Source organism: Onychostruthus taczanowskii, unplaced genomic scaffold (genome assembly GCF_017590055.1).
Source record: "Onychostruthus taczanowskii isolate IOZ18803 unplaced genomic scaffold, ASM1759005v1 scaffold20, whole genome shotgun sequence".
Lineage (NCBI taxonomy): Eukaryota > Metazoa > Chordata > Aves > Passeriformes > Passeridae > Onychostruthus > Onychostruthus taczanowskii.
In genome coordinates, this window is record NW_024499240.1 from 1,211,437 (window position 1) to 1,235,112 (window position 23,676).

A 23,676-nucleotide genomic window follows, 5' to 3' on the forward strand; every position below is an offset into this window, starting at 1 on the left:
CAGCACTATCTTAATTTTATTCTCCTACATCAGGCACTGCTCTGTCTGTTGCTTGTCACAATTTCAGAGCCTCCAAATTCCTTCTGCAGGCAGAGCTCCCCATACATCTCTCGAGGAGATGCACGGTGGACAGGAGTGTTTTGCAGCTCTTTCAGGTCCACTGACAGATAGAACTAACAAGTTTTATCCCAGTAATTTTTGTCAAGGTACTTTTGAGCCCAGGAGGCAGTATGTTTTTCCACTGCCAATACATTTATCCAATGTTATCAACACATATCATTGTTACACAGTACATATCGAGATCCTGACGAAGTGAACTTCACCACCCAACTGATCAGTGAGTCATGTTTATGTCAATTAATTTGGGATATACTCACCGAGACAATTTAGCTGATAATACTGTGTGTCTTTGCTGAAGGACACAGAATAATACTGGCATCTTTTTTCATCCAGATTACAGCTAACACATTTAGTAAATTTTGGACTGCTTTCCAAGAGCACTCTGCAAAGTAAATGAGCTTTATCTCAGAGATTTTTTTTAAGCTATGCTAAAGCAGTATATGCTTTTTAAGTAAGATGGCTGAATAAAAAATGTTAAAATTTGGAAGTGATAGAAACTGATTCAAAAACTAGAGAAAACAGAGTTTCAGCTTTTGAGTTCAATTAATACTGAAATTATAGTAATAGCAAAAAAAGCATGAGGGTTATTTTTAGGGTTTTTTTGCTTGAGGATTGGTTGTTTCTTCTCACAATTTCCCTTTATTAACTGAATTTATAGAAAAAATATGTCCATTATTTTTGCAGTTTATACTCTTACACTGATTTTCATTAAATATCTTAAAGATTAGGCTGAACATATGAATATTTAAGTTTTCAGTGATTTTTTCTTGAAGTTTCTTTTTTTCATTAACAAAAAATTTACTTATACTGCAGAAAAAAGAATTTCTTACTTATAAAGATTTCTTCCTCCTGGCATCTTCTTATTTTCATTACTGATGTAGTATCTAAAAAATCAAAACATACTGGTTTTAGTAAAATATTTGTAGTATAATATTAAAAAAAATTATCTGACATGCTTAAATCAGATTTTTGGCAAGTTAAAAACCTTCTCCCTCTCCTCTCTCCATGCTTGCTTAGACCCTTGTTACCAGCCCTTATGATATGAAGAGGTACCTTATTTACAGATACTTACAAAAATTTATTGGTTACAGCTTCTATGCTGATTACTTCCCAATCTCCTGAAGTAATAGCTACTGGAACCTGGAGCAGGGGAAAAGGCAAGAAGTAGAAGATGAAACCCCTCGATCACCAGGAGAAACACAAGCCAGCAGTGACTGTCCCAGACAATATTCCTCACCTGTGAGCCATTTATGTAATGGATGTGCTTGTAACCTGCTGTGTCGCTGAAGACTTTGTAGTAGGAAGCATTGTCGGGTGCAAAGTGAGGGACAGATGGCTGAAACTTGAACATAAGAGAGATGTCTATTAAAGCAAAAAACAAAACTCCAGATCCTAAGCGATAAATTTAGATTTTAATTTCTCTAACCAGGACTGTCAATGCTTACAACAAGGCATCAATGAATGTACTGCAAACATTTTTGCCTTCTGACTTAGTAGGTAGAACCTGTAGCCATCACTCTTAAAATAAACACACCTGAAATATTTTCCTTTCCTTAGGCAACAGAATTTCCTGAGTACTAGTCCCAGCAGTGATCCATGCCCCCCAACTCCCTCCCCCCACACAAAATGTGAAGTACTTTTGGTGGTCTTAGTTTTCTACAATTTTAGGAAACAATATGTACATCTACTTTCAAAGGCACGGTTTTATTCCATCCAATGCAGCTGTAACCTATAAAAATGTAAATTTTGCAAATTCATGTTTTTCTTGAATTTCCAATTTTAAAACACATATTTGCGAACAAATTCTCTGAACTCAAATTTTTTTTAGCTTATCAGTGAAAAATGTCCTGCTCTATTAAAAAAAACCACAAGCTGCTTTCTAAAAGGAAATTTTGCTAGCAAGTAGGTGATTACAGAATGACAGAGAACTCAAACTGGAATAATATTTTCATGAAGTAATTATCCAATTTATCAATTGAGAGTGACAGAAATGAATCAATTTCTTCTATTGACTGCCATTTGAATGTGCTACATATGGTAGGAAAAAAGAGAGGAATGAAATTGAGCTGAATGAAATAAAACTTATTTCTGTGACAAATGCCCAAAGGATCTAAATGCTAATTAGGCAACTGACACAATGTAACTGCCTCGGAGATGTTACACCCATCTTGAAATGGTGAAAGGAGGCTGAAGCAATTTGCCTCCGGTCATTCGAAAAGCAGTGACACAAATTAAGTCTTTCTAACCGTGTGCTCCAAATAACTTCTCCTTGCTCCCAAGCAATATTTTTGCAAAAAGTAGTCTGACAAATTTTGCTAGCTTTTCCCTTATTTTTCAAAGTGCGACTTTCCTTTAACTCAACTGGCAAGCTCTAACAGCTGATGACCTGGAAGCCTTATACAGCAATGCAGGTTTTTCTGAGCATCCTTCGTTTAAACATAATTTAATCTCTATTTTAAAAAAAAAACCAAACAAACATCAAAAACCAAAAAAACCCATGCCAAATCAAAACCATCAACAAAAAACCTAAAAAGGTCTCCCCCCGCCAAAACCCATAAAAAATATTACAGAAACAAAGAGAGGACTATGTCTCTGTATTCTACACACATAGATAATTTACTTCAATTTTTCTATACATAAGTATGTGCATACATATATCTTGCAAATGTATAAAGACATTCCTTATCAAATATCATTTTATCATCCCTAAAAAGGTGGAAAGAAAAAAAAAAAAGGAGTAAATATACCTATCCTATCCCCTCTTTAGTCCTTCCTACTCTCTGTTTCTCAAATCCAAGAATCGTACAGTGAGATTACCATTTCTTCCAACAGCTCCTAAGAAGTGGGTTGTCTCTTTAAAAGAAACAAAAAACCAACAACCTAGTTTAGTGGCACAGACTTGCATTTTGCCCTCTCATTTTGCACAACTGTTTACAAAGTCTGCAGCTTGATCATCACATTGTCTAATTGTGAAGCCTTTGCTGCAGAGAAGCAAAATGTGTCAGCGTTAAGGCCTTCCTTTCCATATCAAATTTGACAGCAGGTGGGTTGATCTCTCATCTTCATACTGCGGATGATTTCATCCCTGCTGTTGCCTCCCTCTTTGCATTTCTTTAAACTTTCATTTTTGACTTCAAAAGTGAATTAGTGACTAAAGCATAATCAGTGTGTGGAAAATGCGGGAGTGGAAAGTGTACTCTGTGTTCTCATCAAAAACTCTGAAACTCATTTCTCCCTCCAAATCTGAACTTTTGCATCTCTGCTTCACTTCCCCCAGATCTTCTGTGTAGTTCATTAGGTGCCTACTCCCTACCATGTACAAAAGGACTGAGAGGCAGCTTGGAAAGCATCATCCAGACAGTAGCGGCTGGTTTGGCAGGAGTGCATGAAAATTTTAGTCTGGCCAGTTACATTCATCTCATCCCCACTTCTCTTCAGTGGATATTTCATGCAGGGGAAAAATAAATAAATGAGTAGCCCCAATTAAAACCTGGAATGGTTTGTTGCAACCTGATACACTAAACATTACTTTTGTCCTCTATGCCTTTATTCCAATACCATTCAAAGGTTACAGAATACACTTCTAAATACATTTTATTCCCTGATCTTTCTGGAGGTAGTAGAAAAACTAGAAAGCAGGTAAACCAGAATACCTGGCAACTCCCCAGAACAAAGGGAATTCTGAATCTGGGCTCCTGCATTTCTCCCCTACCTACTGCTATCAAAGCAGAAGGTCAGAAGCAGAAAGGAGTCCGGAAAGGCACTATGCTTTTGGTAAGCTGAACATAAAATCATAGAATCATAGAATGGTGTGGGTTGGAAGGGACCTTGAGGTTCATCTTGTTCCAACCCCCCTGCCATGAGAAGGGAGACCTTCCAGGGTGCTCAAAGCCCCATCCAATTTGGTCTAAAACACTCGCAGAGATGGGGTATCCACAGCTTCTCTGGACAACCTGTTCCAATGCCTCACCACCCTCCCAGGAAAGAATTGCTTTCTAACACCTAATCTGAGCCTACTCTTTCAATTTAAAGCCATAACCTCTTGTCCTGTCAACCAGATGCACGGGCCACAGAGGACATGATTAGAGCTGCAGCCACACTTCATTGTCAGCCCAGCCTGGGAGTTCAGAACCCATTACCCACAAAAAAATTAACCTTGACCCCAGGCATGGGGTGACATTTGAGATAATTTTTTCCTGTACATGTAAAACACAGCAAGTGAGAAGATTGGACCTACACACAAGAGACACTGCAAAATGCAACAGGCTCATACGAAATTTCCATAATTATCAGAATTATTTAGCATGTAGCAGTTTTAGAAATCGAATACTCACTCTGCCAATCCAGCCAGTTGTACTTTCTTCAGTAAATTGTTTTTCCTAAGAACGACAAAAACAAACAATCCCACAACAATTATGTTTATTTTATACCAGGCTTTATTTCTACAAAGATAAACATACAGATATACTCTACTCCTTTCTAGTTTCATCTACCATTTCAACTCTCCAACCTAATTTCTCTTACCTTTGGACATGACCAAGTAGCATTTTCAAAGTCACAGACTGTGAGGACTGAAAAATTCTGAATTCTTCTGAGCCACTGCAGACAAATCCTTTCATCTGTCACCCATGTTACAACACTCAAATAATGATCACTGAAAACAGCAACAACATAAGATATTTAAAATCCTCTCTATAATAGCATACCATACAATTGCATTCAGCAATTCACTGAATGAGACTCATCTGGCTATTTTCATTTCAATCTACTCTTCAACGATAAACAATGATGCAAATGTAATTGAGCCATTTTTTCATCAATTGTTTTTGCTGCTAGTAGATGCCTTGGTTATTTTCAGAGATACAATAAAGAATTAGATGGCTCATACAAACCCACTTCCAGAAAGACTGCAATTAAATTTTAACAGCTATTCTCTAATGCATAAAATAATAGCTACTCCAGGCTGTTCATAAATCTTGCACTGTGTGCATCTAGAGGGAATTCTTCTGAATATTAAGTTGTATATGCCTTAGATGAAGCAATTTTATCCTTAGCTGCCTGAAGCTGGTTGCTTGTAATTATTTTCTGAATGACAGATACTTTTGTTCAATTTAGTAGTTATTTCTTTAGTTACAGTGGAGGGAGAGATCATACCAAACTCAGATATGACTATTTGAATATTTTACTTTCATCTTCAGAATACCACCCAGCTGACATGAAGGATGAAGTATCAGAAAAAACCCCATTTTCATGAATATTCCTGTATATTAATTTTAAAAATGCACCACATAAAATTTAGTGGCTTTGTTTACCATAACGATCTGTTAGATGTACTGTCTTTTCTTATTTTAGATCTTTCCTATCTCCTTGAAGCCTTATGAACTAAAATAAAACAAACTTCCCCTCCAAGGCAAGTATACATTTTTAACCATAATTTGCACATTTGACTTAGTTCCAAGTTCATGTTCCCTTTTCCCCCAAAGTTAGTTAACAAAAATGTGTGGGAAGTTTTGTGATAAGAGTGTCTTTCTGATCACTGCAGTTTGGGGAAGGAAGCACTACAATTAGTGTGGATGGATTAAAAATATGTCAGCTGGTTATCAAAAACCATCAGATTTATTTCTAGATTATAGTTTCAAATTCATGTTTGGTAAAGGTCTATTTCTGCATTTATATTTGACTGGGACGTCAGCAGGTCATTTAATTGCTACTGCCATTGAGTTTGCAGGAGCTTGTTTGTGAAAAACAAATAAAAATAAAGCATCATTCTTCCTGTACGGTACCTATAATTCCCCCTTGTTTTGTATAAGGGGGAATTAGTCCCACAATTTTCATTCCTTCAAAGTGAGAGTTGTTAACAATTCTGGTGACTATAAATCATTAATCAGACAAGATGAACATTACAAGGAAAACAAACAAAACAAATATCATTTATCGAGCCATTACAATAACTTTGTAATGTTCCCACTCTCCCCTGTGAGAGTGGGAAAGCACCTTCAGTACTCAACAACACACAAAAGGTTAACTAAGCTGCAATTAACTCAAGTATAAAGTACAGTAGTTTTGCACTGCCCTTCCTCATTTGTTGCTGAAAAGGGATACTTTGCAACTACTCTACTTAGAAGTCAGCTTATTCTAGGATAGATAATTTCAGAGAAGAAGAATCCATTCCCGTCATCCTCCTGCTGGCTAGCAGGAGCCCCCTGTACCCATGGTGCCAAAACCAGTGTTTAAATGCTGGATGGGTTTCATGCTGGTCATTCAAGCAGAGTGTCAGGTTGCAAGTACCATCACATGGCAAAGCACTGCCATTCCAGATTCTGGCAGTTTTTCTTGACAAATAAAACTCTTACTCTGCAACATAGGTGAGCTGTGCCCCCTTCATATGTAGGGGAAAAATTGTTGCTCATCCAAGCTCTGGATAGTGCTGTAGCAGACAACCATTTGCTGAGGCACTGTCCCTCAACATCCCCAACCACGCAGGTGGAGTGAGGTATGCCATCATCTCAAACTCAGTTTTGCTCAAAACTTAGCTCAGTGGTAGTAAAAACAGAAATTTCCATCACAAAAACTAACCTTTCCTGTCATACAGTGGTGTACATATAAATACAATGTAAAATGTAAATATTCAATACTTTGCAATTCCAGAAAAAAATCCAACCCAACAGCAACACTGCACATTGCTCACCTTTTCCTACTCGTGTACCTTTGCTCTTGCAAAGTTCTCCAAGACTCGTTCTGGCCACCTCAACTTTTGCAGGACACATATAGTAAGACTTGGCCATTATTTGAATCAGCCACTGGGAGGAGTGAATTTTGATCCTTGAACTCATCATTCAATATTTATATTTGTATTAATCGAGACTTGGCCATTACTTGAATCAGCCACTGGGAGAAGGAGTGAATTTTGATCCTTGAACTCATCATTCAATATTTATATTTGTATTAATCCTGACTGAGTGGCAAATCAATTTTAAAATGGATGGACTCCATGTAACTCACACCTCTGTTAGCCAGATGGGTGTGAGGCTTGAAGGTAGCTGATGGTTATTCTCCTCAGGTCAATTTCCATGAGGTATTAACAAAAGGTAAAAAAACCCTCTAAGACAGCAAAGATCTTAATCAGTACTGAGCCAAATGTAAAGGGCTTTTAATTCTGAGGCACTGGAATTCTGGAGGAAAACAAGGCACGACAGCTATCTAACATGCAGCTATTGCAGTGTGACTGTAAGGGAAGGATAAAGAACAACATATTCATAAGAACTTGCATCTCTGTTAACACATGGATGCTACACTGAAGTGGTGAGGCTGAAACAGAACAGTACTGATTTTCCAGTTATAGCTTTTTGGCCCCCACATATAAAATGCTGGTTTTATGCATAAGCTAACAGACCTTTGTTTTTTTCTGGTTTATCAGTATAACCTGTGCTTTCATACCCATCATGTTTTTAAGTGCAAACCTCTAAAACATTTCTACAATACTGTTAAAAAGAAAAAAAAAACAAAACCCAAGATTTGGGATAGCAAATTGTGTGCATGCACTTTAAATTGATGTAGCTGCTCTTTACAAAATACACTTATATCATGTTGTGCATTTCCAGTGGCATTTTGAGGAATACAATTTTCCATTTACTCTGAGAGGTGCTGATTTTCACCATCTTCCCAAAGAAAACAAACATTTTAAGTATATATCTGAAGACAACCATGATACCTTGCCTTAGCAAGGAGTCTGCTTCCAATAAAATCAAATCTTCACTTACCATTAAGGTTTTGTTTTGTTGGGTTTTTTTTCTCCAGTGAATAGAAATACATATATTATAATTTGATTATACGAAAACTTGCTCATATTAAAGTTGTACTGTGAAATGACTTCACCATAGTTAGACTCCACTGAATGTGATGAGCCAAGAACTTGTCACTTTCTGAATATAACATACATGGAATATGCCATCTATATATAATCACTAGGAGGATAATCTCTGTGCAGATTTTCTCTGGTAAATCTTGTTGCTACCAGAGCCACATTACAGGGAAAAACTGCCATATACACTGAATACAGGGAGGTCACATATAAAAGCTCCTCCTCTCCCATCAAAAGAAACAAACAAATATCAAATATTTAACCAAAATTTCTCACCTTGATTCTATTTCTGCAGGTGGAAAAATTTCAACAGGGCGGGAAGCTGGAAGTGATGTGGTATCCACAATAAAAAATTGTACAGTTGGATTTGTAGCTCCTGCCTAAAAATAAAATTTTTCATTGTACTTTTGAAGAGAGAATATTCTTTGTGAGGTGTTTGAAATTACAGGTAAGTTACTACAGACAGAAAGGTAAAATCAACCAACTGCAAACATGTGAAAAGACAAGTTCCTAAATGCAGGATTGATACATAAATTATCCTTTGTATTTTTCACACAGAAGTGTTAGGTATGCGTTTCTAGATAAAAAAGACTATTACATTTAGAAACAATCACAGGGCTTGCTGTATTTGACCAGATCTCATCCTACATACCACACACAGTACCTAGAGAGAATCAAATCCATTGCTAACACACAGGAAAACGCTTTTCCATGGAAGCAGCACCTTACATGAACTAATCATATCACAGCTGCCTATATCCCAATCAAAGCTGTGACTGCAGCATGCACTGCACCATCTCTAATGAAATGCTGCTGACAGCAAAAGAGCTGTGTCAGTAAGGGCTGCCTCTCTTGTGCTTAACCAGCCAAGTCCTCATGGTAACAGATAGGTACCTAAACTTGATCCATCTCCAGAAGTCAGCAATATTCCAAACAAAAGGGGTTTGCAATGAAATGTGTAATTTAGATTGGCAATTCATTCTACACCTATACCTCTTCTCAGGGGCCTGCTCAGGACAGAGCGTCTGCAGCTGCCAGTGACCCCTCTGGGGGAGGCTCCAAGGGCACAGGCAGAGGCCACGTGCTCCAGGACCTTTGGGAAGGCTAGGGACTGACTACAGCTGCTGCAGAGAAAGCTGAGCTTGGCACTAAGGGGGCAATTTCTCCACCAGGCAGCTGTACCAGATGAACAATAAACTGGCTGTATCATCTGTCCTGCCCCATTAATCAAGAGTGAAAATATCTTCCTGGGATGGCCAGACCATCATGGATTGGGGCAGGGCATGTTGATGCCTTAAGCCAACACAGAGAATAAAAACCCAGGGGTGAGCAGAAAGAACTAAAATGATGGACTTGAGATGATTTCAACCCATCTATTCCTCCCCAGCATTGGGGATGCTCAGCACCGTGATGGTGAGTGTATTATGGAGGGCAACTATGAGAACATGTTTGACACTCAGCAGGGTGATGCAATTGTTGTACTCTAAGTGTAATTTGTACTTGCTTTATGTCTTAAGTGCATTGCTTAGATAAATCAAAATCCTGTATAACATCAAATAACAGGTAAGTCCTGTATTAAATATGAAACCCTCCCCACAAGGAGGAGGAACCCACAAGAGCACTCTGACTCTCACCCATTCAGCCCAGTGCCAACTGTGCCTCGAGCAGTGGGCATAAATCACGTGGAGAGGAGGGGGAAGGAGGAGCTCCTTGCACTAAAACTTTCACTCTCACAGCTAAAACTGGAAGAGCTTAAAGAAACTCCTTTAGCAGATTCCTCCTCTTCCTCTCAATACAGGAAAATGCTAGATTAGCTGAAGAAGATTCCATTATTAATACCATGCACAGCCCTAACCTAATGTACATCTGCCTAATGCTTTGTACCAACTTAGCTTCCTGTGAGATTTTTTATCTCAACATCTACTCACTACCTCTAAATTTTATAGTGAAACAACAAAACCTTAAATCATACTTTTTTTTTCCCCCTCTTTTTTCTTTCCCTGGAGATAATAAAATACTTTAACATTGCCAGATGCTGTTGACTTCAGAAAGAGTAATCACAGCAAGCTGTTGAGGAGAGACAGACAATATTTTCATTAGCAGGAACTGATTAAATGAGACTACTCTCTTAATGAAACTACAGAAAAAACATGTTTAATAAATAACACAGACCTTGGGATATGGGATTTTAATGGTCTTTGGATACTGCAAGGTGTCTTCAGAATAAAAGGAATACTCTATAACAGGGACTTCTGTATCATTAAAGGATGCATATGCCAAAAAATTGCCATTTGGAGACCACCACAGAGCAGAATGGGTGCCAAACATTTCCTCTGAAAGAGATGCAAAAATATTTAAGTTATAATTGATAAGCCAGCTCTTTTATCCTAGGTGCTGTTCTCATTAGTTTTTAATAGGATTTTTTAAAATTGAAGTTCAGATACTAAATTGCAGACTGTTTGTTGGGGTTTTGAAATGAGACATTAGATCAATGTTTATAATCCATCATGTGAAGCTAATTCACACCAAAATTTCCAGTGACACAATGCAAACTAGGCAAACTCATACATACTCTTAGATTCTCACACTAGCCAGGTATTTAGCCCAGATAAGGATGCATGTTTCATTTAAAATACGGAGTTTGATTATTTTGAATTTTTCAGTGGTAAGGAATGCAATAAACCAAAGTTTTCAAATAATAATAGAAAATAAAACTTGTTTGTAGTTACCTTCATAAACCCAGTCTGGTATGCCATTGAAAATTTTATTTTCTTCTCCATTTTGAGTGATTTGCACAGCTTCTGCTGTTGGTGAAGCTTTTACATAAACATTATTATTCCAAACATATGCCTGCAAAACATCATTGTGATAACAATTACTATTACACTAAATCCTACTTCCTTTATTTCATCTACTGGGCAATTTACAACAGATGACAAAAAACATCTTTAAAAGCTGCACTTCACTAAACAGCCTTGATACTTAACAAACTTGGAATTACTAATGCAAATACTAATACAGATCAGGGTGAGCAGCACAACTTCAGGCCAAGATGGAAAAAACCAAATTAAATATGAAAAGTGACATGACTACTGTATCAAGTTTTGAAAATCTTGCAATTAATTTTCTCCCAAATACAAACTTATTTTCCTTCATCAGGAAGGAATATTTTCTTTCAAAGAAAACTATCAGGGCTTTGGTAAAACATTCACTGGGGCCTCAGTGCTGCCAATAGGTCTGCAAAGATGGTACATTTCTTCAGCAGCACTCAGAACTCTAGTTTTTGGCACCTGCCTGCCTCCCTAATCACCCCATGATTTCATCCCCAGTAACTGAGCAACACAGTTTTATTCCAGAGCCTCGCTCCAAGATGCAGAAACTCTTTTCAACTTCTTTTGCTTCTGTTGCTGGTCTTTATAATTGACATAATTTACAAATTTACTAAGCAATAAGAATAAATGAACACCACATTCTCCTGCGGCAGTCTTAATGCTCAACACAAGGAAGGCACAAGCCTTGCAAACGTGGTGGTTGGCACCACTGACATGGACTGAAGAGGAGGGGAGGAAGAAAACAGTGGGAAAGAGAACAAGATTTTAATCCTCTAATCCCATTACATGCCTCCATCCTTCATCATTTTTTGTGTAATTAGGAGATAAAAATCACACAATAATGATTAAATAGACAGTTATAAGCTGTAGACAGACAGCTGCTGTCTTTGAAAGGGATGAGCTACTGTCTGCAACTGTAAAAACACAAAGTTCCTGTGCATTTGTGCATTTCATGACTGCTGGGGCCACTAGTTACTTTCAGGAATGCATTTTCATTGAAGAACAAAACAAAACACACAGAGGAACTCTGGAATCTTTCCAGCTACAGTAGTCAATTTTGAAACTAGTTCAGCTACCTTACCTAGCAGTAGGAAAGTCCCAAAACTTCAAGGGTACAGACAACATGAGTTTCCATGTCATGTGTATGAAAATTACTCTATACAAAGTTTTATTTTTCTTTACTAACCAGTTTATGACCAACAGGTGACCAGGATATATACTGTGTATCATTAGGTAGAAGTCCATCATCTAAGATAGAACTGGAAAAACAAAAACAAAATGCAGCCAAGAGAAATTGGTGAAATGACATTTCAAGGCAAAATGAATGTTAAAACAACATTTTATGTGCAAAAATTACTGACCTGTTACTGAAATCATAGATGTGATATGAAGCTGTAAAGGAATGCCTCCACAACTGCAAAATAATTATTTTAATAGTAAGAAGATAAATTTCACCATGTTTCACATCTCTTGCAGCTTGAATTACCCCTAAAGCTCTCCTTGTGATTTTTATCAAGACAGAGAGAACACAATGAACATACAAGGCTAACAGATCCCTACCGGGTTTAAGAAAAGACTAAAGAATTTCCACTCTTCTGGGGTCATCATTTAATACTATGACTGAGGCCATTGACTAATTAAGGACAGAGCTACAGATGCCAGAGATGCTGCAGATTTTCAGAGATCCTTGTAGCTGGCATGACTATTGTCATGCCATGGCAGACTATCGTCAGTGTGCAGCTAGTCCTCCTCCTTGTGCTTTGCTGGCTCATTTGCTGTTTCTGTCTCATTTTTCATGTTGTATTATTTAACTTGGCATCTTATTTTATAGTAGTTCTCACAAGTTCCAGCAGTATGTGTGTAGCAGTTCCTCCAGCACCAGGGTGACCTATTCCCATTCATATTGTCACAGAAATAAAACCCCTCTCTGAGAAATCTGCCTCTTGAGTTCTGTATCACTCTGTGGGCACTTAACAGAGAGAAAGATGATGATGATGATAATGCACACACATTTAAACATGTTCACTTTGTGAGGCTGGAGAGGTTTGACTTAGCTCACAGCATTGACATGTTGCAATAATGCTCCCTTCTAAGAGGGTTCTTGGATATCTGTATGAAGATAAAAACCAACAACTTAGTACTACACAACCAGATGGCTATTACATAACAAGTGTCTACATCCTCATGATTCATTTTGTTACTCTCTTTCTTTGCAATAAAGATTAATAATAACAGAACTTTCAATCACACTGTTATATAAAGGTTAAAATATCTTGCTTCAGCATTAAAACAAAATTAACTCTTATGAATGCAACAAATAAAATACTAGAGAGCAATAAATTAGAAGTAGAGGGGATGTGTAGAGTGGCTGGTAAATATTAGACATTTTATGACCTCTAATGATGTAGTGAAGAGCCAAATAATTCTGAACAATTCAGAAAAACAAAAGCTAACTTGCTTAGGAGGATCCAGCACAGAAGCTAAAATTGAAAAAAAATTGATGACTGAGTGCACAGACTGCATCTGACACAGTTCAAGAACCACTCTGGGACTGCAAGGCCAGGACATGTAGACAGTGCTCAGCGACACAGTGCTCAGGTATTTGTACACTGCACAAGTTAGCACTGAGCTTTTTACAAACAGAACAGGCACCTCTCTAGAAAAAAAAGGAAAGAACAACAAAGTCAGTGGCTTCTCAGTGCACAAACGGCACAGCAAATGATCACCACCATTAGGCTTCTCAATTGGCACACAGAGCCAGGTTTTCATGCCACCGGGCATAAATGTGGGCTGACCTTTGTTGCACGGTTCAGCAGCGTGCCAGGATGAGGCATTCTGCTGCAGGCTTTTCGTGTGCTTGCTGACAGGAGGCAGCAGGGACACACAAGCCCACTCCAAGCACAAGCCTTCTTTGAAGCACATGCAGATTTTCATTCACCTCAGTTTTAAACTCTTACCTCCTACAACCACAATGTATAACCACATATATATATATATATAGCACACATATACAAGCAGATGTATACCAGCATATCTACTCATCACTTCTCCTTACCCACACAACTCCTGAGACAGCCATGCCTATCTACTCTCCTAGACTGTCTTCCCAGATAAACCATCCAGCCTTGTTCTCCTTGCAATAACCCTACATTCACTTTTTATCCAGATGCTTTTTTTTCCTCGGGCAGTCAGCTCTCTTATGCCAAGCTCACAGATAATATCAGTCTCTTCTCCTGCCTGCTCAACTTGACTGTTCCCTTACATTAATCACATTCATCCATCCTCCTGCATTTCCCTCATGTTCCCTCAGCCTCTCAGTTGTTCCCAAACCTTTATTTTCCAGTTTCATCCTCAGTTGTAAAGTGCACTTGTACCTTTGTATAGCTGTATTGCAGAAGAGCAAACTTTTGGTCAGGAGACAATGTAACAGTGCTTGCCTGGTACTCATCCTGTCAACAAAGGAAGGGCAAAAGAAACACATTAAGCACTGATTCCAAAGACTATGCAGTACAAAAATATGAAATCCAATACCTTTCCCAATGTCTGCATATATCACCTATAAGTCAACATACTAATGTTGTATTTGCCAGGATTACTGAGGATGTTCCGTTGTCAGCACTGATACAGAGGATGTCCCCATTGTCTGTTTTGTGAAGATACTGATTTCCTAAAAGCACAAGAGAGATGACAACAAAAAGTAAGTAGAATGCTCATCAGTTATTTATATTTGCCCTTTATGCTTTTAAGCAGGAAATAAATCCCAAAACTCTGGTTAATGCTGTGTTTCCCAATTCTATAATGAAAGGAGCCTTATAGCACAAGAATGTTCACAAAATGTAGTCGTGGAGCCCACAGCATCCACCTCCCAGCATCTCTTTCCTTGGGGCACTAGGCATGCTTGGAAGGAAAGGCAGCCTGCATCTCCCTGGTCTCTGGCAGCCCAAAGTACAGGAAGCTGACACACCTCAGAGGGTATCATGCTTCTACCCTAAAGCACAGAAGTAAGCATGCTCTTTTAGCAGTAGGAGAATATAACTTGTCATGAACATGAGCACGTTTCTAAGGGAAACAAGGAACCAACCCTTTGAGCTACGTGCCATTCTATAATGGCACAATTAAATAATTTGACTTTTTTTTCAGAAAACCGTAGTCACCTCAGCATGAGGTGACTGCAGGTGGTACATTGCTGAAGGTAGCACATTTTCTTGACATTCAAGTTGTATGTATAAAAGAATTACCTGAAATCCACTCCAAATTATGTGTTTTATACTTATAGTCATTGTTCAAGTAATTCTGTAGAGTGTACGTTTTTCCTGAAGAGGTCTCTTCTGAAAGAAACAGGCAGAAGAGAGATTCTGATCTTTCCTGCAAATTGTTCCACCCCAGCTTCTGAACCTGGCTACTAAGTGGAATTTTGTTGCTGGTAATTAAAGTGTTTTAGCTAACCATCTCTAAAGTAGTAGCAGTGGGAAGGCAATAAAACTTTATTGCAAGGTAAATTCAGCAAGCATAAAATAAAGGAGCGTCAGCAAGGTCACTCAACAAACTCATGGAAATGAAAATACCTTTTTGACAGTGAAAAACATTACCAGAAGACCTCTGGCTCCCTTACCTCAGCAAACATGTACTCCTCAAAAGCTGAGAAGTGATCTTTGTGCCTTTCTCCCCATGCTCACTCTAGGAAGTTCACTGCAAAGCCCCAGTTGCTAATAGCTGCAATTGTGAATCATTTGCTTATCCTTAAGCTCAAATTTCAGAAATGCCTCAAATAAAAAAACCATAAAAATCTGAGAAGCAGTAAAATATTTAGGGATGGTCTAATAAAAAAAAAATTAAATAACAAACACTTCCTAATAAGATTATGATTAAATAATTGATTAAATATTTATCCCTCTTCTGATGTGATTTTCACCAAGGTATCTTTAAGTTTATTTTTAGCATTACAATTTTGATGGGAAAATTAAAGCCAAGTAACTGGGTTAGTCTGAAAAGACCAAGTGAAACTTTAAATCTAGTTAAGCTAATGAGTTTGGTCATCAGCTTCAGCTGCAGTCAGCTTCTGTGTAAAGTATTTTTTCTTACTGTTTGCAGTGAACAAGCTACTTTTTCCAAAGTGTGACAAATAATAACAACAACAACTCAGTCTGTGAGTCTTTGTGATTTTTTTCCCCCTGAAAACAAAGAGATTTTAAATTCTCTCCCTGCATCCCCCCTGATTTTTTTTTTTTTTTTTTAATGGAAACGTAAAATCTACCTTCATCTACCTGCATATAGCCTATTTTAATTCCTTTCCAGAAGGGAAGGAATTTTAATTTCAACTGGCTAAATCAAAAGACTAGAATAAAAGCAACCAATAAAAACACTCAAGTACAGACATGGTGACTGATCAACCAAGGTGCCAACCTGGCCCTATCAATCCTGAGACCCCAGTCTTTGGGATACTTTTAAACAGACTGCCTTCACTTTCCTTATGCTGAAGAACAAAAAGACAGCAAAGGCCTTGGGGAGACACACACACACACACAGAAAAACACCTCACAACAGTTTTTGCAGGTTCTCTTTCTGCAGGTTGGATGCCTGTGACATCTGGAACAGCACATGAAGACATTCATATCATCTATACTGCTTTTCTCTTATTTACAAACAGTAAGATAACTGTATATATACAGCACAGACTGTACAACTACCACTGCAAGAGATGCAACAAACAATGATTTTAGCCTAAAATGCTCAGAAAAGGTTAAAAAATGCTTGCCCGATCTTCCATTTGAAATGTAACTCTTAAAAAAAAATTACTAGGCTGGATTTATTGCTCTTGAAGTTTCTGTGAGAATATTAATTTCTCAGGTTATTTATTTAACTGAATATTTAATTTGATGGATTATGAACAAGTGGGTATTTAATATTCATACACAGTTGTCTAGTTGGGAATATGACTTCTTCCTAATCGAGAAAGTGTCATTTTCAATCAGAGGGGCTTCAGAAAGCAACAAACTCTCTCTTGGAAAAGGAGAAGCAATTTAAGACAGGTGGCTGATGAACAGGTTTAGGGATTTTTCCAAACTGATGAATGTTTTTCTTCCTGGTGACATACATATTTTGCTAAGGTCTCATTACTAAAAATCAGGCCACTATTAAGATTTGTTGGCTATGTATAAAATTAAAATTTCATTTTCTGTCAACACCTTCCACATAGTATCTGAATATGAAAACACACGCCAAGCTGTAAGGGTACAGTCGTAGAAGTTCTAGTTGATGCATTTTCTTAATCTACAAGGTAGGCCACTACCAGTATATTCTTACTTATCCACTTTGTGCCACTGACCAAAGATATTCAACATACACTGAATTCCAAATTTTGGTTCTTATTGTTCAGATTCCATTTGAAAAGAAAGGTCAAACAGGTTTATTTTGACAGAATAAATTGCTGACATTCAAGAGCATTTTATTGGCTTTGAAGATGGTATACAGGTCAATGGACGTTTATATTTTAGCAAAACTGCTTCTTTCACTCTTAGGTTCCTCAGAGAGGCTGCATTTTCTTGTTATTTTTCTTTTTCAACAATTCCACATACAGACTTAATTTTCTAACTCCAAATTACTAACTTCCAATGCTCAGTATTGGGGCCAGCTCTGTTTAATAATCTTTATCAATGCTTTGGGTGAGCGGGTTGAGTTCATCCTCATTAAGTTCACAGACAACACCGAGCTGGGCAGGAGTGTTGCTCTGCTGGAGGGCAGGAGGGCTCTGCAGAGGGATCTGGCCAGGCTGGATCGTTGGGCTGAGGCCAACTGCCTGGGGTTCAGCAAGTGCCAGATCCTACACCTGGGTTACAACAACCCCAGGAAGCGCCACAGGCTGGGCAGAGTGGCTGGAAAGCTGCCCAGCAGAAAAGGACCTGGGGGTGCTGGACAACACCAGGCTGAACACGAGGCAGCGGTGTGCCCTGGTGGCCAAGAAGGCCAATGGAATCCTGGCCTGTATCTGGAATAACATGGCCAGCAGGAGCAGGGCTGTGACTGTCCCCTTGTATTTGGCACAGGTGAGGCCACACCTCGAATGATCTGTCCAGTTCTGGGTCCCTCCATTCAAGACAGACCTGGAGGTGCTGGAATGTGTCCAGAGAAGGGCAACAGAGCTGGTGATGGGTCTGGAGTACAAGTCCTGTGAGGAGCAGCTGAGGGAGCTGGGAGTGTTCAGCCTGAGGTGAGGCGGCTCAGAGAGAATGGCATTGCTTTCTACAACTACCTGAGAGGAGGCTGTAGCCAGGTGGGGACAGGCTCTTCTCCCAGGCAGACAGTGACTGGACAAGAGGAAACAGCCTGAAGCTCTGCCATAGAAGATTCAGGTAGGACACCAGGAAGAATTTTTTCACTGAAAAGGTGGTTAATCATTGGAAAGGAGTGCCCAGGAAAGTGTTGGAATCACCATCCTTGCAAATGTTTAAGAGATGACAGGATGTGCTACGTTAGTTGATAAAGTGTTCAGTCAAAGGTTGGAGTTGATGATCTTGGAGGTTTTTCCCAATCTTAATAATTCTATGATTCATCTCTACCCTGGTCTGACTCCTGACTCCTGAATATATGCATTTCCACTGTCATAATCATATACTAGAAATAGTTACACCATAATACCCCTGTTACAACAGTAAAACCTAAGTCCTTCTGCAAAGAAGTCTCTTAACCATCTACATAAGTAGTACTCATACAAAGCTGATAAACAATTCTGCTTGAATTTTGGAATCTCCTATTAATATGCCACCCTCTCTTAAGGGAAAAATTGAGTTGGTTTCTGTAGGTGTGAGGTGTTGACATTGTTTAACCCCAGCTGGTAACTAAGTACCACTTGCTTCCCTTCTCCCTCACCCTCGGTGGAGATGGGGAAGAGAATCAGGAAAAGATAAACCCATAGGTTGAGATAAGAACAGTTAATGATTGAAATAAAACTAAATATAATACTCCTAATAAAAGTAATAATATTTGTAACGAAAAGGAAAGCAAGAGTAATAAAACCCAAGAAAGACAACTGATGCAAAATACAATTTGCTCAACACCCACTGACCAATATCCAGCCTGTCCAGGCAGCAGTGGGCACCTGGCAGCCAATCCCCCAGTTTATATGAGCATGACATTATGTGTTATGAATACTCCTTTGGCCAGATCAGGTCAGCTGTCCTGGCCATGCTCCCTCCCAGCTCCTTGTGCACCTGTTTTCTGGCAGAGCCTGGGAAACTGGTGTCCATGACTCAAGAGTAAGCACTACTTAGCAACAACCAAAAAACATAAGTGTGTTATCAACTTTATTCTCATACTGAATCCAAAACAGAGCACTGGACTAGCTACCAGGAGAAAATACCTGATTCCCAGCAAAAACCAGGACAAGTGTAAAGCAAACAAGAAGTTAACAATTGTGTAAAGTTTATGACACATCACCATACCAAAATGGAACCATGTTGAGAAATTACTTTTGGTATATGTTTTGGTTATTCCCCAGTGTCCAGGAAAGAATTGAATGGACTTTAAACCATGGTAAACTACAAAAGCAGTAATATTGGAAGCTTTACTGCATGTTCACCACTACTGAAAGAGACAGGAAAAACCACATAAAGGGAAAGACAGGTGCAAGAATGATGTTCAGTAATAACAAGAAAGGGATATAGAAATTATAAAAATCAGAAAAGGTGAATGGTTATTGCCATTTTAAAGTGAAGGCAGAAGAGCAAGAATGATCTGCAATCAAAGCATGTACTTTAGGAGCAGTGGGAGAGATGCAAGGGAATCCTGGCCTATTCAGTGGTCAGAAAAGTGAGACGTTTCAGGCTAGCTTTTCCAAATCTGCTGTTTCCCCATTTCTCTTTCAACGTGTAAAAGAGTACTCTGACGCTTCCCCCCTCCTATGTACTCCAGCCCCCAGTTACTATGTGACAGTTAGAGACCTGATTTCCAGAAAAAAAAAAAAAAAAGAGGTAAAAACTAATGTGCTGGCTCAGGCCAAAGGCTCACTTCATCCAGAATTCTATCCAATACCCAGGAGATAATACAGGATATTCAGGAGAGACCACAACCAAATGTGAGTGCTGTGACACCTCCTGGAGCAGTTCATCCAAAAGGCACTCCATGGGGCTGCAGAGACTTCCCTGGAGGGATTTAATCATTAACTTGGTAAATCATAGCTCTGGAATCTCTCTCAAATTTACCCCATCTCATACAAAGCAAGGAAATAACAGCAGAAGTGTTCTATAGATACCAATCTACTGTTGATAATAGGGTTTTATATTATATTACTCAATATTTTAATTAGGGTAGATAACTGAGTTAAATGACAGTTACAGAAGTCAAGGACATGTAGCAGGAAAACGTGTCCATTCCCTATCTTTTCAGACTCACACAGAACTCTCAAGCACCTTAAGGTCATTAACTTCCCCAAGACCTGCTGTGCTCTTCCAGCCTCTCCGAGGCACATTTCTATCAAATGACCACAAAAGATTCTCATTCAGTGAATATCTCACCCTTAGAGAATTACACCTGTGAGTGTAAAACCTGGTTTGTGGACAGACAGCTGTGTGGAACCCTCACTCTAAGGCTGTCTATGACTTGCTCATGGCAGCAGAATAACAACAAATACTGCACTGTCTCCTTCTTGCTCCCAGCACTGGCTGCTCATCCTCCCACTCCTGGGGTTCCTGCCCAGCTGTAACAAGACCTGCAGTCACAGAAGTGGCAAGGTATAGATGGACACGGAATGTTTCAATCTGCCTTTTGCATGGAAGGTTATAAAAGGAAAAAAAAAACAACAAAACAACCCAAAATTGTGAGAAGTGTAAGCAGATTGGTGAATCATGAACAAATAGGTCAAATATTTTTTTTTATAAAATACTCATGCTTTAAGGGTAACAACTTGTTGCTGTAGTCACCTGTTGGATAGCTCAAAGCACAACAACGCTTTGATCAACAGACTTCAAATACAAGTCCCAACGCTGTTTTGAAATTGAACTCTTTGATGAAAGTAGCCCCATGTGGTTATTAAATATAAAATGAAGCATCAAAATAGGCAGTGAGTCTAAATGAAATATGGAATTTTGTACAGAGTTTTGGCAGCAGACCCTCCAGGTAAATGGCTGCACCTCACATAAGGGAACCACTCCACAAATTTAAGTCTTCACTATTTGTCCATGCTAAGTGTCTGCAAGAAGAGAAGCAGAAGTTCTTGCGAGGCCCGCAGGCCAGCCAACAAGCCAGAACTCTGCTGGAGAGGCAAAATTCCACTACCTTTCACTGCACTGGAGAACACTTATCAAACTAATTATGTGCTGCATGAATACTAAGCTTATGAAATGAAAATACATTGAGAAGCATGGCAGGGAACACAGCTGCAGACCAAAGGTAAGAAATTCAAACTCAACATTATCTGTTTATATCAATAACTGTCATATTCACTCCCTGTACAATGCCTGGATCATTGGCATGAAATGAAAACTATTTGACTGCAATTACAGGGATTTTTATCAGAGCAGACTTTGATTTCACATAGTCACAGTCACATGAGCTGCTCCTTCCCAAAGCAGTTTTACCACTTTTCATTTTGTACGCAATCACCTGCATGCCCCAAGAGGCATCCCTAGCTGACTCGTGTCCTGTGGCTGTTCATAAAAGCCATATAATCAAACTAGTGATTAATTGTTCCAACCTATAAATTACTACTTTATGAGTACACCACCTGTACATTCTCAGCTAGCAGAAAACATCTGTTTAGCACCCTGCAGTCAAAAATTCAAAAGAACTCTGCAGTTCCCAAACTACAATGGTGACAATTGTTCAGATGTTACTGCTGGCCTGATTTGTGAAGAGACAGGAAGTCAAGATTTTGAACTGGGACCACTCCATCTCAATCTTTATTTTACATAGAGGGACTTAATGAGCTACCTGGGTGTGCTCACTATGCCTTAATTTGAACCAACAGTAAGAAGTCTGACACACTGTTCTACTCTTTTACAACCAAAGGACACAAGCCAAGGCTGACAGCATGATGGTATTCTGCGCATCGTAGAACCGAAATGCCTCTTTGAAGTAAAATTAATTTACTATGTAACTGAATGACTGATCTTGAATTGCAGCCACTTCTAGAGGAAAAGAACTCCTATGCTACAATTCATGAAAGAAGAAAACCCACTTTATTTACAGTAAGACACAGCACTGGCATCAAGATAGACAAGTACGAACTCTTCAGCAGAGTTCAGGCCTGCATACTGAATTCTTTCACTAGGTGTTATGCCTGCACACATCCATCTGATAAGTTATCAAGACCCTTTCTCTTGCTCTTCCCCACTTGTGAAAATCAGAGTATTTTTTGTCACCTCAAAAATCTGCTTTTTTTTGAGATAAGTGGCAAAAAAGCTGCCCAAAAATAAGAGAAAATAGACTGAGCATTCACTGATGGAAGTTTCAGCCTGGAAGGCATGTAACTCAGATATCTGGACTTTGAAAATCCAGTTCTGAATGACTGTGATATTGGCATTAATGTTAATAGAGCTGAACTGCAAAACAGTTTAATGTAAATTATGCCACAGGAGCACCAGTGACACAAGCTCCGCCTCTTTAACCCACACGACAAAACCCCCAGCTTTGTGCACACATAAGCAATTTCCGAACACATCCTCAAGATCCACTTACCATCCTCACTTTTCTGGGGGTGCACTTTTCGGACCTAGGTCTCGTCTAGAAAACACTCACTCAGAGTGTGCTGTGCTGGCTATACATATCACGACTGCTCAGCTGTTAACCACAAGAACACGAAACGAGAGCAGCTCTGTCCCACCAGCTGAAAGCAATGCATGGCTTGACCAGGATTTAATGCTGTTTCACATTAACATCCAGAGCTACAAGGGTGACCTGGAAAGTGCTAACTGGTCAGAGTCCAAACACTCATTCCAAATCTTTCTGTACTTTTCTGACCTCTGTAACTGAGCTGTTTATATAATTTCACTCAACGGTGTTAACAAAAGTTGCGCAAACAAAGCAAATGACAGGGAATATAATCTTTTCAATACACTCTAGAAAAACTGAGTAATTGTCAGTATACCGTTGGTTCGCGAGCCTTTGGCGACAATAACAAGAGAAAATGGTGAAAACGACAATGCTTCTAATTATTATCAAGGCAAACAAGAAAAACAAGAGATTTTTCATTGCCCCCGCGCCCCCACCCTCTCTGGTGAGACGGCCGTACCTCCCCGTTTCCAGGACCCGGCAGCTGCAGCTCAGCAGACCCCGCTCCCTGAGGGAGGCAGAAACTTTCCGCACAACTTTCCCCGCGGCCAGCCCCGAGCCCCCTCCCCCGCGCCGCGCACTTACGGCGGGTGAGCAGCACCAGGGGCACGGTGATGACCACCACAACCACGGCGACCCCCAGGATCCCCAGCAGCCACTTCAGGAAGCTCTGCAAGAGAAGCGCCGTCAGCCGCCGCCGGCGCAGGCCCTGCCCGCGCTGCCGCCCCCCGTCCCCTCACGCACCGGCATCGCGGAGCGGGGCGCGGCTTCGCGGGCCCGGCCGAGCGCGCTGCGGCTCCGCAGCCCCCGCGCTGCCCTCCTCGGGAGCGGCGCCTGGGCGGGGGCTGGGGGCGGCTGCCGGGGAGCGGCGGCAGGCGCTGGGCGTTGTGCAAGTTCCCGGCTTTCTGCTGGCTTGGCGGCGGGAGCGGCGCTTTCTCCGTCGGTGCGCAGCGCGGTGACAGCTGTACGCGGCAGAGCAGAGACCTGGGACAGCGCGGGGATTTCTGTCGGAAATCAGATAACGGCCCAGAAGTGAAATGCCTTCAAACGCTGACGGAAAACTCCCAGTGTTTTGATAACAGCGGCGTTTCTTGTTGAGTT

General features: G+C 39.8%; 1 protein-coding gene across 2 annotated transcripts in view; it reads right to left on the minus strand.

The window, feature by feature from the left end:
- The window catches only part of DPP4 (dipeptidyl peptidase 4), a 75,462-nt gene extending 52,035 nt beyond the window's left edge, over positions 1-23,427 (minus strand). For both annotated transcript variants that reach the window (XR_005952570.1, XM_041403575.1), the window contains exons 1-16: positions 23,320-23,427; positions 23,161-23,245; positions 15,051-15,140; positions 14,385-14,479; positions 14,187-14,261; positions 12,174-12,226; positions 11,999-12,071; positions 10,711-10,831; positions 10,154-10,314; positions 8,258-8,361; positions 4,645-4,774; positions 4,455-4,499; positions 1,358-1,462; positions 1,193-1,260; positions 951-1,004; positions 378-502 (exon numbers count right to left, since the gene is read on the minus strand). Coding sequence is in view for 1 of the 2 variants with exons in the window: in XM_041403575.1 (XP_041259509.1) it covers positions 378-502; positions 951-1,004; positions 1,193-1,260; positions 1,358-1,462; positions 4,455-4,499; positions 4,645-4,774; positions 8,258-8,361; positions 10,154-10,314; positions 10,711-10,831; positions 11,999-12,071; positions 12,174-12,226; positions 14,187-14,261; positions 14,385-14,479; positions 15,051-15,140; positions 23,161-23,245; positions 23,320-23,325 (1,390 nt within the window). In the remaining variant the exon portion in view is untranslated. The remainder of the gene's footprint in view (positions 1-377; positions 503-950; positions 1,005-1,192; positions 1,261-1,357; positions 1,463-4,454; positions 4,500-4,644; positions 4,775-8,257; positions 8,362-10,153; positions 10,315-10,710; positions 10,832-11,998; positions 12,072-12,173; positions 12,227-14,186; positions 14,262-14,384; positions 14,480-15,050; positions 15,141-23,160; positions 23,246-23,319) is intronic.
- Positions 23,428-23,676: the final 249 nt, after the last annotated feature.